This window comes from Eleginops maclovinus, chromosome 6 (assembly GCF_036324505.1).
Source record: "Eleginops maclovinus isolate JMC-PN-2008 ecotype Puerto Natales chromosome 6, JC_Emac_rtc_rv5, whole genome shotgun sequence".
Taxonomy (NCBI): Eukaryota; Metazoa; Chordata; class Actinopteri; order Perciformes; family Eleginopidae; genus Eleginops; species Eleginops maclovinus.
Window position 1 is genome coordinate 3,408,715 of NC_086354.1, and position 14,446 is coordinate 3,423,160.

The following is a 14,446-nucleotide window of genomic DNA, read 5'->3' on the forward strand; positions in this document are numbered from 1 at the left end:
CTGCTGTCACACTGTAACACACACTGCTGTCATTCACACGTCCACGCATCATCAGTGTTTCCTCTATTTGTTATACAGCTCTGTGTGTGTGTGTGTGTGTGTGTGTGTGTGTGTGTGTGTGTGTGTGTGTGTGTGTGTGTGCACCTTTTTCTTCTCAATTCCTAAGACATGTATATGGAGTCCTTCTTTGTCCTATTGTGTTTTTAATTCACTTAAATCAGACCCAACACGTTTTTAATTTAAACACTACATCAATTGCACGTCTGTCCATCCTGGGAGAGGGACCTCTTCTCTGCCGCTCTCCCCGGGGTTTCTTCCATTTCCCCCGTTACCTGGGGGGTTTCTTTTGGAGGTTTTTCTTGTCCAATGTGAGGGTCCAAGGACAAAGGGTGTCATATTCATGTTCTGTAAAACTGTGAATTCCACTGAGACAAATGTAAAATATGTGATATAGAGTGGTGCAGGAACGAGTCCTAAAACCCGGAAGTTAGTCAGCATTTGACCACTTCCTGTTCCCTCGTCTCAGTCAGTGGGATTTCTCTGTAGGATTTTGGAAAATAGCTCGAAATAGGGTCTGTGGTAGACACAAATTTAAGAGATAGACCCCCCGAAAATTCTAAAAGTAGGGTAGACATGTGGAGATTATCCGGCTGAACAAAACGTGCATTTATCAAACGGGTTTGTTTTCCACAGATCTTATTTTTACAATATTCCAAGATCCTCTGGAGAAATCACATTGCTTTTTTGTCGAGGGAACCCATGCACAGATAACTTCCGGGTCGGCCTACAAAAATTTGTCATCCCTGCACCACTCTATAGAGCTATATAAATAAACTTTGATTGAATGAATGATTGAAGGGCCACCCTTTTGGGCCAGGCCTGCCCATCCAGGATTTTGGACCATCCCAGGAGAAATCAACGTTATTATTGTCAACATATAGGCCATGGATGTATGTTAAGAGAACATGTAAAAAACTGCTTCAAAAAGCTTTTTATCAAAGAAATTCCTGAGGGTGAATCCCCCCCTGGACCCCAAACAGAGGTCCAGCTAGTCTGAATGTTGTTCCTGCCGAGTCACCATATTGGCACAGCCCCAGAAAGAAGTGGTTTCTGTAGGCTGCAGCTGTAGGGATGCTTATTATATTAAAAGCGTATAGGCTCTGCGACTATGGTACCCTCTGATGTAGGAGATTTAATTTTTGACGAGCAAACTCAACTAACTGAAATCAAAGGCCCACACACAGATTTAGGTGTCCTCCAGGATCAGAAAAATGAGTGGATGCAACAGATGAGAGCATCCGAAGAATACCAGGAGGTTTTTAGGGTTAGCATTAGGGTTAGAGTGCCTGCTGTTTGTGTGGCTCACTGGGCTTTACATATAGCCTGTAGATGAAGTTTCTCACACAACTCTATAGTCTAAAGTCCTATCTTTTTACTATCTTCATTCGCCTCGTCTTTCCCTTCTTATCACATCTCCTCACAAGCCTTTAGAGAATACAGTTCCATTTGAAGTCGGGCTTTATCGAACTCCAATGCAGCGTTGCAGAGATTTTTAAAACAGATATACAAACTTTCTGCTGAGCCACGCTTCATGTTTTTCAGTGTCATGTAAGGGAGGAAAGTCTATTTAAAATCTAAATATATCAAAAACTAAGGTGAAAGTGACTGCGATTGTATACATTTTTTTTCAGAAATAAGCATAAATCCTCCAGAAAAAAAAGAGCTTGTAGTGAAAAAGCTGTAGAACTTAATACAATTAGCCAGAATCCTTCCTCACTTTGACACAGAGGAAATGTCTCATAATCGAATTCCAAAAACTCTGATGGTCACGACATCACAATTTATTTATTTTTTGTTTGACTTAAACTCAATTTGAAGATCTCTAAGAAATGCTAATCGGACAAAGTCTCTTCCTTACTTGACCATGTTGCGCCCTCCGTCTGGGTCCATGGCGCTGACAGAGCCCACGGCCACGGCCACTGCAGCGTCCTCCTTCACCTCCATCAGATAGCTGGCTTTGTCGAACAGCGGCGGCTCGTCCACGTCGTCCACGCCGATCCGGACCGTGGCCATGTCTCTGGAGCCCGCCGACAGGAAGCGGGGGTCCACCTGCGTGTTCTGGACCTGGATCTCCACCGTGTACCACGGCTTCTTCTCGAAGTCCAGAGGCTGCAGAGGAAAAGACGACAGGACGTTGGTCAGTGACTACACTTCGGTAAAAATAAAGCACATTTTAAAATTGCTTACATTTCTGCTGAGGAAACCAATAAAACACTCTTTATTTATTACATATACAGTAGAGACAGAACATATAACTGCATTATTAAGTACAGAACTCATTTATGAAATAAAATAAACAATAAAAAAGTCTTAATATTATGTTCAGCAGGTTGGCTGAACGTCATTTTTTTACTGTTTTGTTTAGAGTAATTGGATGAGTTTTGGAGTCGTTATTAAAGTAAATTTGAGTCGTTGTTTATTCTTTTATTTTGAAGGCATCTCCAGGCACTGGGTTATTTGGTATTTACTGGCAATGCGGGAGTGATTGGGCATGAAGTTGGGCAGTTTATCCACTCTGTTTAAGCACGTTGTAGGTAAGAAAAAAGGTACGAAAAAATTGTTCAGCATCTAAATGCTTTTCAGCGTGTTGGTGGATTTGTCAGTGCAACTCATTTCCTGCTCCTCCTGGAAAAGAGCTGGATCGGATTTATGGAGCCCAATAGTCTTTTCAAAGAAGCTCGAAGCTCTGCAGTGTTGGTGTTGATTCTTTTTGTAATATGCAGGCTTGGGGAGCAACTGAACACATGTAATGGGATTAAGTAATCAGGACACAAAAAATATAAATGCATTCTGTTAAAAAATGTGTCATCAGATTTCTAAATTTCTACAAATTGTGGATACCAGTGAATTAATAGCAGGGTACAATGTTAATGAAAACTAAAAAGAGCATTGTTGCTTTATGGTTTTCACTTCCTTTGTTGTTGTTCAATTCAACAGGCGAACCTATATGTTCATAAAATAGTGTGTGTGAGCTTAACTGTTTGTATTCAACTAAAGCAGAGTATATTCTGTCAGCTCAGATTTTATTCCTGCTTTTTAAATTGTAGTATGTGCTCATGTGTTTCAGAGTTTGATGATATTTTTAAATTGATCCAGGAAGACCACAGACTGCTCCAAATTGGAATAAGACCAGGAACTTAATGAAACTGATAATGATTTTTTTCTTGTTAATTATATAGCGCACTACAAACAAACCTACATGTCATTTTTTCTGGCATTAAAACATTTGGAAATGGGTCAAATTTGACCCAAGGACAACAGGAAGGATAACAGATGATTTGAACACTATGGGATATGTAGAAGACAGTAGAATCCGAATTGTTCTAGTGAAAAGGCAAAATGCTGAATAAAGGACCTGACTAGCCTGTTATTCAGAGTGAATTACTCATTATTTAGCCACGTATAGCTGAGCCGCACAAACACAAAGAGCGTTTCTAGACTCCACATTGTCAGTAGCTGTGAAAGCATGCAGAACATCACATTTTCTTGTAAAACAGCAAGAAAATACCTTTGATATTTCTTTTTTATTTGAAAGCTGAGGAGTCGAGCTTCAAAGGCAGGATGTATGGAATGTAAAAACACATCTCTTTTCTTGTATCATGACTGTCAGAATGATAAAATAATGAAAAGAAGAGGCGCATGCTGCTACAGAGAAAACTCTAACATTAATAAAAAACTGTGATATAAAGCTGCTGACAGATTCAATCTGATGACAAATGATAATAGTTTCTCAAAAGTGCAAATACTGTTGATGGAATGTGTTTCTCGACATTAGCGAGACAGTGCTGCCTGGTTGTATGAAATCAGAACAAAGGCTCAGATTTAGTTGAACAGCTCTACATGAGCTGCCTCTGCTTCCTTTAAGGAATCCTGGAAATTGTCTTCATCTCGTATCCTGCTGACACAGTATCATTACTTCTTTGGGGGAGCAGGCATACTTTCTTAAGGTTGTGTCAGCAGGAGGAACAAAAGAATTTCTATATATCAAATTTGATTGTACGTCAGTAAACAGGCACTCGGTGAGGACACTGTGATATTAAAAAAAGCCCCAGTCCTGCTGCTGCAAAGGCTTGGATTTGGAGGGGGGGGGGGGGGGGGGGGGGGGGGGGGAGAGATGAATACGTTTAATTTGGTTTCTTTCATCTGTCAAGCATGCAGAGGCTTTGCATATTTAACAGTACGTGTAAAACAGACTACGTGGGCAGGATCCTTATGAGTGGAAACTGTGGGATCTGCTGAATCACTGCTTTCAAATGTATTGTATTTAACAGGGCCAGTTCTAGCCCATTGGCTGCCCTAGGCGATATTCTGATTTTGCCCCCCCCCCCCCCCCCCCCCCCCCCCGCGCAAGCTGACCGAAAAATATATATATTTTTAGATGGATCACCCAAACGATTTGTGAGGGATCAGTTTCTACAATCATATTCGTTAATCAATGTTGTTAAAACAAAGATGTGTGCCAATTTGGCGCCCTAGGCGGTCGCCTTGATGGCCTGTAGGAAGAACCGGCCCTGGTATTTAATGCTGTGAGAAAAATATCAAGGTAATTAAAAGTTAGTCCATTTGAACAAGGGCATCAGGAAAGCCACATATTTCACTTTTTTTTTTTTTTACAAAAGATGCCCTTTGACTTTAGCATTTCATTCTGTGATGTTTACTCTGCTGTTTTTCATTTGAGGAGCTTTTGATGGCTTATATAAAGCAGATTTGGACGTATTTCCTCCTCATTATCCTTCACTAACAGTTTATAAATGTGAGTTGTGCCTCTTACTTTGCTGACGCTGATGACCCCCTCCTGGGTGTCCTTGTCAGTGAAGATGTCGAACATGTCCATGCCGTCCCCACTGACGATGGTGAAATACATCTCAGCGTTCTTCCCGATGTCTCTGTCGGTGGCTAAGATTCTCCCTACTGAAGTACCGGACTTTGCCGACTCAGGAACTCTGAACGTGTAAACACCTGAAGAAGAAAAAAACACCTAGGCGTCAGCTGCGTGAAATAAGACTGCTGCTGCTTCAAAATGATTCTACGATAATTGTTGCTACTATTAGCCACCATATAAAATAACTTATTTCTGACTTCAACACCCCCTGTGGAAGTTTAAAACAGACAAAGTGCTGGGCAGAGATGAACCCCTACGTAAGTTTTGACAAAATAAATAAAAACGTGTCAGTAAATACCTCTAGTGAATGTTTTCTATGTGCCGTAAAAACTGTTTGCTAACAAGTAACCAAAAAGACTACGAAACGTTGCGACGCAGAACATTAGCCGCCTTTAGCTTAGCGGTTGTGACGTGAAGTCATGTTACCATGATGTAGTTAGTTTACAGCCTGAAGTTAGATTTTTTTTGCATTTATGCTTCTAAAAATCATTAAATGGGGTTAATAAGTGGAGATTACCCTGCTGAAAAAACGTGTAACTCTCATAGACGTGTATTTCTCAATGGAAAAATCTCATTGCTGTTTGTTGAGGGAGATAACTTCAGGGTTGGCCTACAAAACTACCTCATCACTAATGGCGTATATTCCACTTTTTCTAGTTGAGAAAACATCTGGGACAGGCCTGTGGTATTGGTTCAAAGATAAGGCCATGTTTAGAAGGACATGAGGCCTGCCTAAAAAACGACTCTCATTCATTTCAATGCAGCCAGTGGGTCAGTGCAGAGGGCTGATCTGAGGACAAAAAGTTGAACTTTTCTTAACTTTTGCTAAAGTACCTCAACATAAGCACATTTTCCTGCTTAGGGTACTGTAACACAAGTGCTGTGTTTCCACTGATAAAGTTATTGGCACTGTGTCAAATGTTTTGGTGGAGTCATTTTTGATTCTATCACCAGATAAATAAAGTGAAGCATTTTCTAATCCTACACATCGTGACTTTAATGATTTCCATAAAACTCTGGATTGTTGTGATGGCTGATAACAAGTTGCACTAACATGAAAAGTGCACGCTAAAGGGGCTGTTTTGGATTGTTTGCAGTAGGGTTGGATGAGAAAGTTCTCAGGAGTCGGTGTATTACCTACAGTAGATGGACGTTTGTTGAAACAAAAATGTAATATCAGTTAAGGTGTAAGCTATATTTATAATATTTTCACTGCTCTACCCCGCTCTCAGTGAAATGAACAGTCATTTTACCTCACAGAATACAAGAGCTGCTGGTTAACTGCTGCCTCGATCACTCATAGGGTGTATCAAGACTTGGGTGAATAGGAAGTTACACTTTAAAACAGCCAAAACTTTAAAAATCCTCTATATTATGATGATTTATTCTGATAAGAAATATACCTAGATAAAGGTGATGACATAAAACATCAGTCCACAGTCCCAGATCGTTGAATGCTTCTCTCTTGCTGGTTTTGCCCCCCTAAAGGCTGTTAGAATTAGAATCGGAGGATGAAACCCTCTTTATTGTCACATACATGCACACAGCAGAGCTAGGAGCAGTGGGCAGCTATTGTGGGAGGGGGGGATTGGAGGTGTCCGGTGCCTTGCTCAAGGGCACCACAGCAGGGCCTAGGAGGTGAACTGGGACCTCTCCAAGTAGCAGTCCACTTTCCATATTTCAAGTCTATTCGGGGACTTGAACCGGCGACCCTACGATTCCCAGTCCAAGCCCTTACTTACTTACTGAGCCACTGCTGCTTCATTTGTAATTGTCCATTTGAAACTAATATTTGGCCCCTTTTATTCCATCGTGTAAATAAAACACTTCCTTGTCATGTGCTCATTGCTGATTTGTAACCTGAGGAAGGTTTTAGACACATGTAATACTTCTTGTCTAATGTGGTCCTCTGAGCAGCACAAATAAACCTGACTTTACATAGAAGCCAGAACATAACTCAGTGAGGAGAGCCCAATTGGTATTGATCAAGAACCCTATCAACCCACCCTTTCAGTTCTAATAGAGAAAAAACAAATAAAAAGGCCGACAGTAGGTCAGTCTGTTGGGACTTGGCTTGGGAACCAAAAAGTCACTGGTTCAACTCCTGATCAGACCAAAAAAAAATTATAAGTATGGCCTGGCTGTTGGAGAGGTGCCTGTTCGCCCAACAGGCACTGACAGGGTGTGCTTGAGCAAGGCACCAAACCCACACATGCTAACTGGTAACCTGGTAACCTGGCAGCCTCTTAGTTTCGGCATCCTCCCAAAGAAGGTGTGTGTTGGTGTATATATGTTTTCAGATATGTTTATAAGTGCTACGCATGTGAGTAGAATTACAGAGTGAAACACTGAATATCAATAAAGGGTCACCTTCCTCTTCTCTTCCTTTATAAACTGTAGCGATGTGACATACATGTTATTTTTACTAACACTCGTGGACTAATGGCAGGGCTGCTATACAGGTGACCAACTGCCGTTATACAATGTAATGTTCACTATCTTGAGGATGGATGCAAACACGTAAACTCAAATAACATGGAGAAAGTTTGTTCTACCTTGAAAAATACATGACTGAATGCTGAGTGAAGAAACTACATCTTACTGAACTCTTGAAATGAGGTGAGACAGGTAGACAGCAAGAACAAAAGAAGCATTCTTGTTAATGCTGATGGGAGCCGGTCTCTGGAACAATGTCTCTCCAACAGACTGCTGACTTCATCATCATTTAAAAATGCATTTCAAATTTGTTTTTGTGTGTGATGAATCTCTTTGTTCTCTGGAATAAGACGCTAACATTGTGTTCTGCCATCAGTTTGTTATGGCAGTTTGAGATGGCTGCGGCTAAGAGTGTTCCTCGTCGTCGTGAAAAGCTCGGTTCTGAAGGAAAAAAGCATCTGAATGGATTCGAAGCACACAAACACGCTAAATGAATGCAAATGAGATGTACTCTGCTGTACGAACCTGGGGCAGTTTCATATCAGCACACTTTCCTTTAGTCACAATGTGTGTGTGTGTGTGTGTGTGTGTGTGTGTGTGTGTGTGTGTGTGTGTGTGTGTGTGTGTGTGTGTGTGTGTGTGTGTGTGTACACTCCATCTAGTGGTGTGTATAAAACACTTGAGTGAGTAATTATATGCTGCTGTGACACAGCAGGCGTCACACACCCTGGCAGCCAAACAGTACTCAACTTTCCACTGTTTTGGTGTACTTATGTGTGTGTTTAGTCACAGACAGAGAGAGTGAGATATAGGACGTGCTAATGTGTGTGTACACATATTATCACACTGTAACAGCTGTAGCTGCCATCACACACTAAAAAGAAGCATTTCACTTGCTTCATGGCACATACGTGTGTACATATGTTTCTCTGTATATTTCTCTGCTAGCTTGCCAGCTGTCCACTGAATTGAGTTCCGTTCTGGTTCTGTGCTGGAGATGGTTGGGTTTACAATTGGTTCAACTTCCAAACTATTTAAGAACCAGTTTGCTTTTCACCGTTCACAGTGAAAGAGGTGATGCGACTGAACTACCTGCAACATGGCTTAAGTATCGCTCACAATAACAACAATGGTGGTGTGCTCATGTTGCTCTTTTACTTATGGAGTCCATTGAATTACAATGCTAAAATGCTAACTAATTTCTGGGTTGTGCAAATTATTCCTGCACAAATCTATAGTTCAACGGCATGTGTCAACCGCTGTTACTCAGCTTTTGCTAAAATACCATTTCCTACCAGCAGCTGCCACTGGAAAGCAGTAATGGATCAGAATCGTATTTCCTGCCTGTTTTAACAGATAAAGCTTAGCAACTTGTCGCAATAAGCAAAGGATTGTACAATCTGAAGACTTTCTGGTGTTACAGTCCAGCTAATCAATAAACAATAGAATCAATAAACAAAATAATATTTGTATTAATTTGGTGTATTTGATGAAAGAATGCGACCACACAAAACAAACAGGCTGATGTATGGCAGGATAATTGTTCACCATAACGGCTGTGAATGAGTATGTACTTGTTGTTGACTTTGTCGCATACATTTGTCAGCAGCGCAGCTAATTTACAAAGAGAAAGTAAACCATAATAATCCACAAATGCAATACCATTGTAGTCTTTCTCTTTGAGCTGCAACCCTGTGTGAAAGGGACAGAGAAATATACAACAACATACAAAAACATAATTCAAAGTGGTATTAAGCTAACTTTTATCTCCCAATAATTGCCCAAACTCAGTGGTTATTTTAACCCGGCAAACATTTATGATCAAGCTCAGCAAATGTGGCCACAAAAAGGATTTTTCTACTCTACTATTCCAATATTATCAGTAATCTTTTTTATGCTTTTAAGCACAACAATCAAACCAAAGAGAAAGCCTGGAGGAGAAACACATTTCATCTTCACTCAGTTTTCTCTCTTGGCTCAGACCCTGACAGCGCTGATTGGAGACGCGGTGTGAAGTGAAATGAATACCACGTGAGGATGAAGGTGTGTGTGTGTGTGTGTTCTCCACTTGTATAAGAGGCAATTCAATGTGAAGGACAGGGGTTAAGGGACAGGAAACATACATAGGATATAGATAATGATGTGTCCTCATACTGGTAGAAGTACATACGTGTGTGTGTGTGTGTGTGTGTGTGTGTGTGTGTGTGTGTGTGTGTGTGTGTGTGTGTGTGTGTGTGTGTGTGTGTGTGTGTGTGTGTGTGTTTGTTAAGTGTGGTGACCTAAACAGAACGATGGTGCCACTTGCAATCTGTTCAGCAGATCCACAGCTGATCTTATTTTGCTCCCTGAACTGGAGACACAAACTGTAAGTGAATGGGTACTAATGCTGGGTGGAGAGGAGGAGGGAGAAAGTGACACTGATACAGAGAGCATGATTGAACCAGGCAGAGATGGAGAAGGAGAGGGAAAAACAATTAGAAGATGAAGAGATGGATAATAGAGCTGGAGAACAAGGTTCTGCCTTCATGTCAATTTATAGGGATTAGACAAGAGAATGACGGATGTGATCGAGGCTGACGGAGAAGTAATCTACTCTTTTACACTGAAACACACACACTCACACTATAGGCAAATACAGCTTCTTGATGAAAAGCTGCCACATTTCTGCCAGCTGTTGCTATATTCAAACTTCCAGTGTACAGCTGCACACTAACTTCCTACAGATGCTGCTGAGTGACGGTACTAGCAAAAGGAATGGTCTGAGATAAGAACATGAAAATGCAACATATTGAGGATCATTTCCTTTAAATACATCTTATCCATGTTTCACCGGGAAGGTTTTTTTTTTTTGCTAGCAGAACAGAGCAAAGATAATTCAAATAGCGACAAGGCAAACGCAGCATTTGACACCAAGTGGGTCCAACAATTACTTCAGTATTGGCTAGCAGCTCATGCTAGTTAGCACCCTTAGCAAACACAAATGCTACCTCCATTCATATTTCTGCCCACAGTTGTGATAGTAATCACATCATTGTCCAACTAGTACGTGTTATGGAGCGTTCACCATCAGTACACCACCCGATCGAACTTCGAGCATCACGCTTTCAGACATTAAATGAATACGAGCAATTCATGATAAACTGCGCAAACTCCATCCGCTGAAAAATAGTAAAAGTACCCTGATATATCTTCCCACAGATTCCACCACTGAGCCCATTTTCTTCACAATCTGTGTTTTTGTGTAGTGTTGCTTTTAAAAGAAAAAAAAAATCAGGTATAGAGCAAAATAAAAACTACTTAGGTTTATTATAACTTAGGCAAGTGGTGGAGATTCCTTCCTTCTGGAATTATAATCTTCCTGATATTTGCTGTGTCAGTGGCACACACATTCTGATAATTATATTTATTTAGGATTGAAAAAACTTGAATCTAAATGTAACAAGGAACTTTATTGTTGGTTAGTTCATCCAAATCAAGCTGCCAATATGAAGAATTACAATAATTTGATGATTACATTATTATGGAGATAGTGTGTTAATGTGGTTTCCACAAATGCAAAAAAAATGCGTTAACCTAATACAAATGTGTACAACACAAACAGAATCAATAATATAAAAGTAAACTGTGAATACATTAGAAATCATTTACAAGTATGTTAAAAACTTTTGTGGATATCTTTCTAAATTATAAATACACTTTAAAATAAAGATGTATTCACACATTGTCACTTTGTTCACACAAATCATATTGAGACACATCGATAATATGCTGCAATTTTTGAGTTAAATAAGAAAAGTCATTAAATTTAAGAGGCCCCTAAAGATAAGTTAAAATGCAGAAGCAACTTTAGGGTTCCTGTCACTTGAGGTTAAATCGTGCATTGGAAATGCATATTCCCAAACCCATTTTAATGACATCACGTTACCAGAAACTCATTTCCACATAGTACATCTTTGGGACCCCGGAGGAACGAGGCCCTCCGATAGTTTCCTGTTTTACCCTGAGTCTGTCTTGCTCACAGCACTAAAATAGTGACTTTTGAAAAATTCAATAGCATCATTTTTTTCCGGAGACAGTCCTCAGTAACTCTGGACAATCCTAAGAGCAGACTGTCAGTTTTTATAGGGACCATTTTCTTCAATCAGAGTACTTCCACTGAAACCTTCTGGATTATTCAGAGCAACCCAAACTGTCAGCATGGCTACACATCACCACAGCTGCTGTAAGTAAATAAATAAGTTTGAGGGGTAAAATGACCAGATAGTGTCATGATACTGGTATCATTTTGCTTCCAGTTTCATTTTGAAGTGTATTTTCTCCTGTCTTTTCTTGTTTTACTTATTGTCTGTGTTGTTCCCGCCTGTGTTATTGTCTGGTCCTTTTCACCTGTTGTAATTGTGTTTTTGCCTGCTCTCCCCAGCTGCGTCTTGGTCTGTGTCTGATTCTCCGTGTTCCTGCCCGTGATCCTCGTGCCCTCTCTGATCTGTACTCTTTCAGTTTTTCTTTATTTGTTTTACCTTGCTCGGTTTTATGTTAGATATATCTGTCCCTCTCCTTTTTTGCACTGTGGTTCAACTTCAGATTGACTATTTGAAGAATATGATGTCAACTAGTTTGACATAACTAAGCCTGCATATTATTAGCATAATAGTGGTTCTGCTAATAATATTTGTGTTGCATTTTTGACTTGGCTGTAGCTCACTCAACAATCAGCTTGTTTCATTAACCCACATTACAGATTGGATTAGTTCCAATCATGAACATTAGATGGCAAAATTGGACAGGCTTATTTACTCTTACTCTGAACATCTGTTAGAAATATTTGTTTATGTACTAGCACAGACCATCTGTTTGCATGGAAATCAGTACAAGATGATAGTTATAGTGTACGCAGGAAATGTCAATCTGACAAAAGTGAGCAGTTTATGAATTGCTGTTTCTACCTCTCTGATTTTGACATCACCAAACGTGAAATGAATGACGAGAATGCAGTATACAATGCTTGATTACCCCTAAGAGCATACAGGGTCCGAGGCAGCCATGTAGACTAATTGGGTCTCGATTAACCGTGCTTGAGTTTGCTGTACTTGTGATTTATTTATGGCTTGATATTCCTCTAACTTTCACCAGTGGCGGATAACAAATGCCAGTGTTCAATTTGCTGAACCTCTGGAATACAGAAGTAATTAGTTCATTCATCAAAAACAAGTCTTTGAACAATAAGAAATTCTACATTGGTGTGCTCCAGCTTCTCAAATGTGAGTATGTGCTGCTTCCGTTTTCACTGTATATTGCATAGCTTTTAATGTTGGACTGTTGGCTGAAAAAAACAGCAGTTTGATGTTGTCATCTTAAGCTTTGCAACATTTTGGAACCATTCTTCCGTGACATCATGTTGACGAAATAAATAATCAGAAAAAAGACTAACAATATTTAAAAGAAACATTAGTTGCAACATTGCATCATTAACTGTTCTGAAACTGTTACTAACACTACAGCTGGGGTCTTGCGGGAGTCCCAAAGCCCACATGTTTACAGTAAGAATGTTTCTGTGACTAACGATTCATTATGTTTAATTAAGAAGGCTTTCAGAAAGAATAAATGTAAGTTGATGTAATCCCCCCGGAAGGGCACACTCAAATGCTTAACAGAATTTCCTTTCTCCAGCAGAAATGTCTGTATTTTTAATAAATGATCCTGCTATGTGGAAACGGTGGTCCTGCTGTGATGGACAGGATGAGTTACAGAATAGTTACAAACTTGATTGTCTTCTGTTTCAGCAGAAGTACAGAACTCCACTGCCCCTGACATCTGAGATATCTAGTGTCTGATCACCATGATTAACTGGTCCATCACAGTCAGTTCACAAGGAATTGTGAGCAGTTGCAATTGCTGGCAAGTCAACACTTAGGCAAATACAGTTTCACCATCACCTTTCGACTGGTTGGCGCTCTGCAAAGCGATACATTTGTTATGGTTTTGTGCTGAAATTACACCCGTGTTTCCTATTGTCCGTTCCTTTTTTAAAAAATGATTAAGCGGAGACAGTCCTTATGGCGGCCCAATCCCCATTTAAATTTGGCTTGCCAAGAGCCTAAACCAAGCTTTGTGCTGTGACGTGTTTTGATAAAAATGTCCTTATAGTTTTGTCTGTTTTGATCATGTTTAATATATCAACTCGAAAATAACTTAAGCAGGACAAAAAAAAGGTCAACAGAAAAAATGTCGGCTCTAGCTCACCCTCTATCATTAAGCCCCACCAATGAACCACGTGACCTATATATACAGCCACACCCTGTGACAATAACTGGACGTGCCCAACAAATAGATATAAAAGTGATATAAACAAATAATATTAACATAAATAATGATCTCAGGTTAAAAAGCATTTTAGCTCCTACAGTCCTCAAATTGCCAATAGATGGCAAAAGCCATAAAGTCTTGCAGCGGCTCTTGTCTTATATCACTGGTTATGTGTAATGGATGTGGCTCAGGGGATAAACATGGGTCTACCAATCAGAGCCCTTACACTCAACATGCAAAGTGTTCTTGGCAAGATACTTTACCCCAGATTCCTCCTGTTGGCATGTTTACTGTATTGAATTTATGTAAGTCGCTTTGGCTAAATTACATGTAATGAAATATACTTCTGTACACTTTAGGACCTCATATTACTAGGACCATTATACAGAAATGACAATATACAGGAACTCACAGACTACACACTGCTGACTATCCAGGTAGCAATTTGGCCTCGATTAGTAACTTGTACATACACAGCCTGCCATATACCAGCTTTCCACCTAGTCTCATTGACTCGATCACTGATCCATCATTAAACAGAGACGAACAAACAGGGATGAAACCGTCCCCAAGCCCTAACTCTAACCCTGGACCTTGACCACCTCTTCTATTGACAACTGGACAACTCTCCAGGACAACTCTTTCATTTTGGAACATCCATGCATCTTCGGATCTTGTCTTTTGGCCTTTGAATCCCTCTATCACCAGCCTTTCCTAACCACAACCACAATACCTGCAGTGAGGGGCCTTCTGACTGTGCGTCCA

At 40.2% G+C, this 14,446-nt stretch overlaps 1 protein-coding gene across 1 annotated transcript in view; it reads right to left on the minus strand.

Annotated features, from left to right (window-relative positions):
• Nucleotides 1–14,446, minus strand: part of cdh6 (cadherin 6) — a 74,414-nt gene that overhangs the window by 19,717 nt on the left and 40,251 nt on the right. The window contains exons 6-7 of the mRNA XM_063886563.1: nucleotides 4,832–5,019; nucleotides 1,919–2,169 (exon numbers count right to left, since the gene is read on the minus strand). Of these exons, the coding sequence (XP_063742633.1) occupies nucleotides 1,919–2,169; nucleotides 4,832–5,019 (439 nt within the window). The remainder of the gene's footprint in view (nucleotides 1–1,918; nucleotides 2,170–4,831; nucleotides 5,020–14,446) is intronic.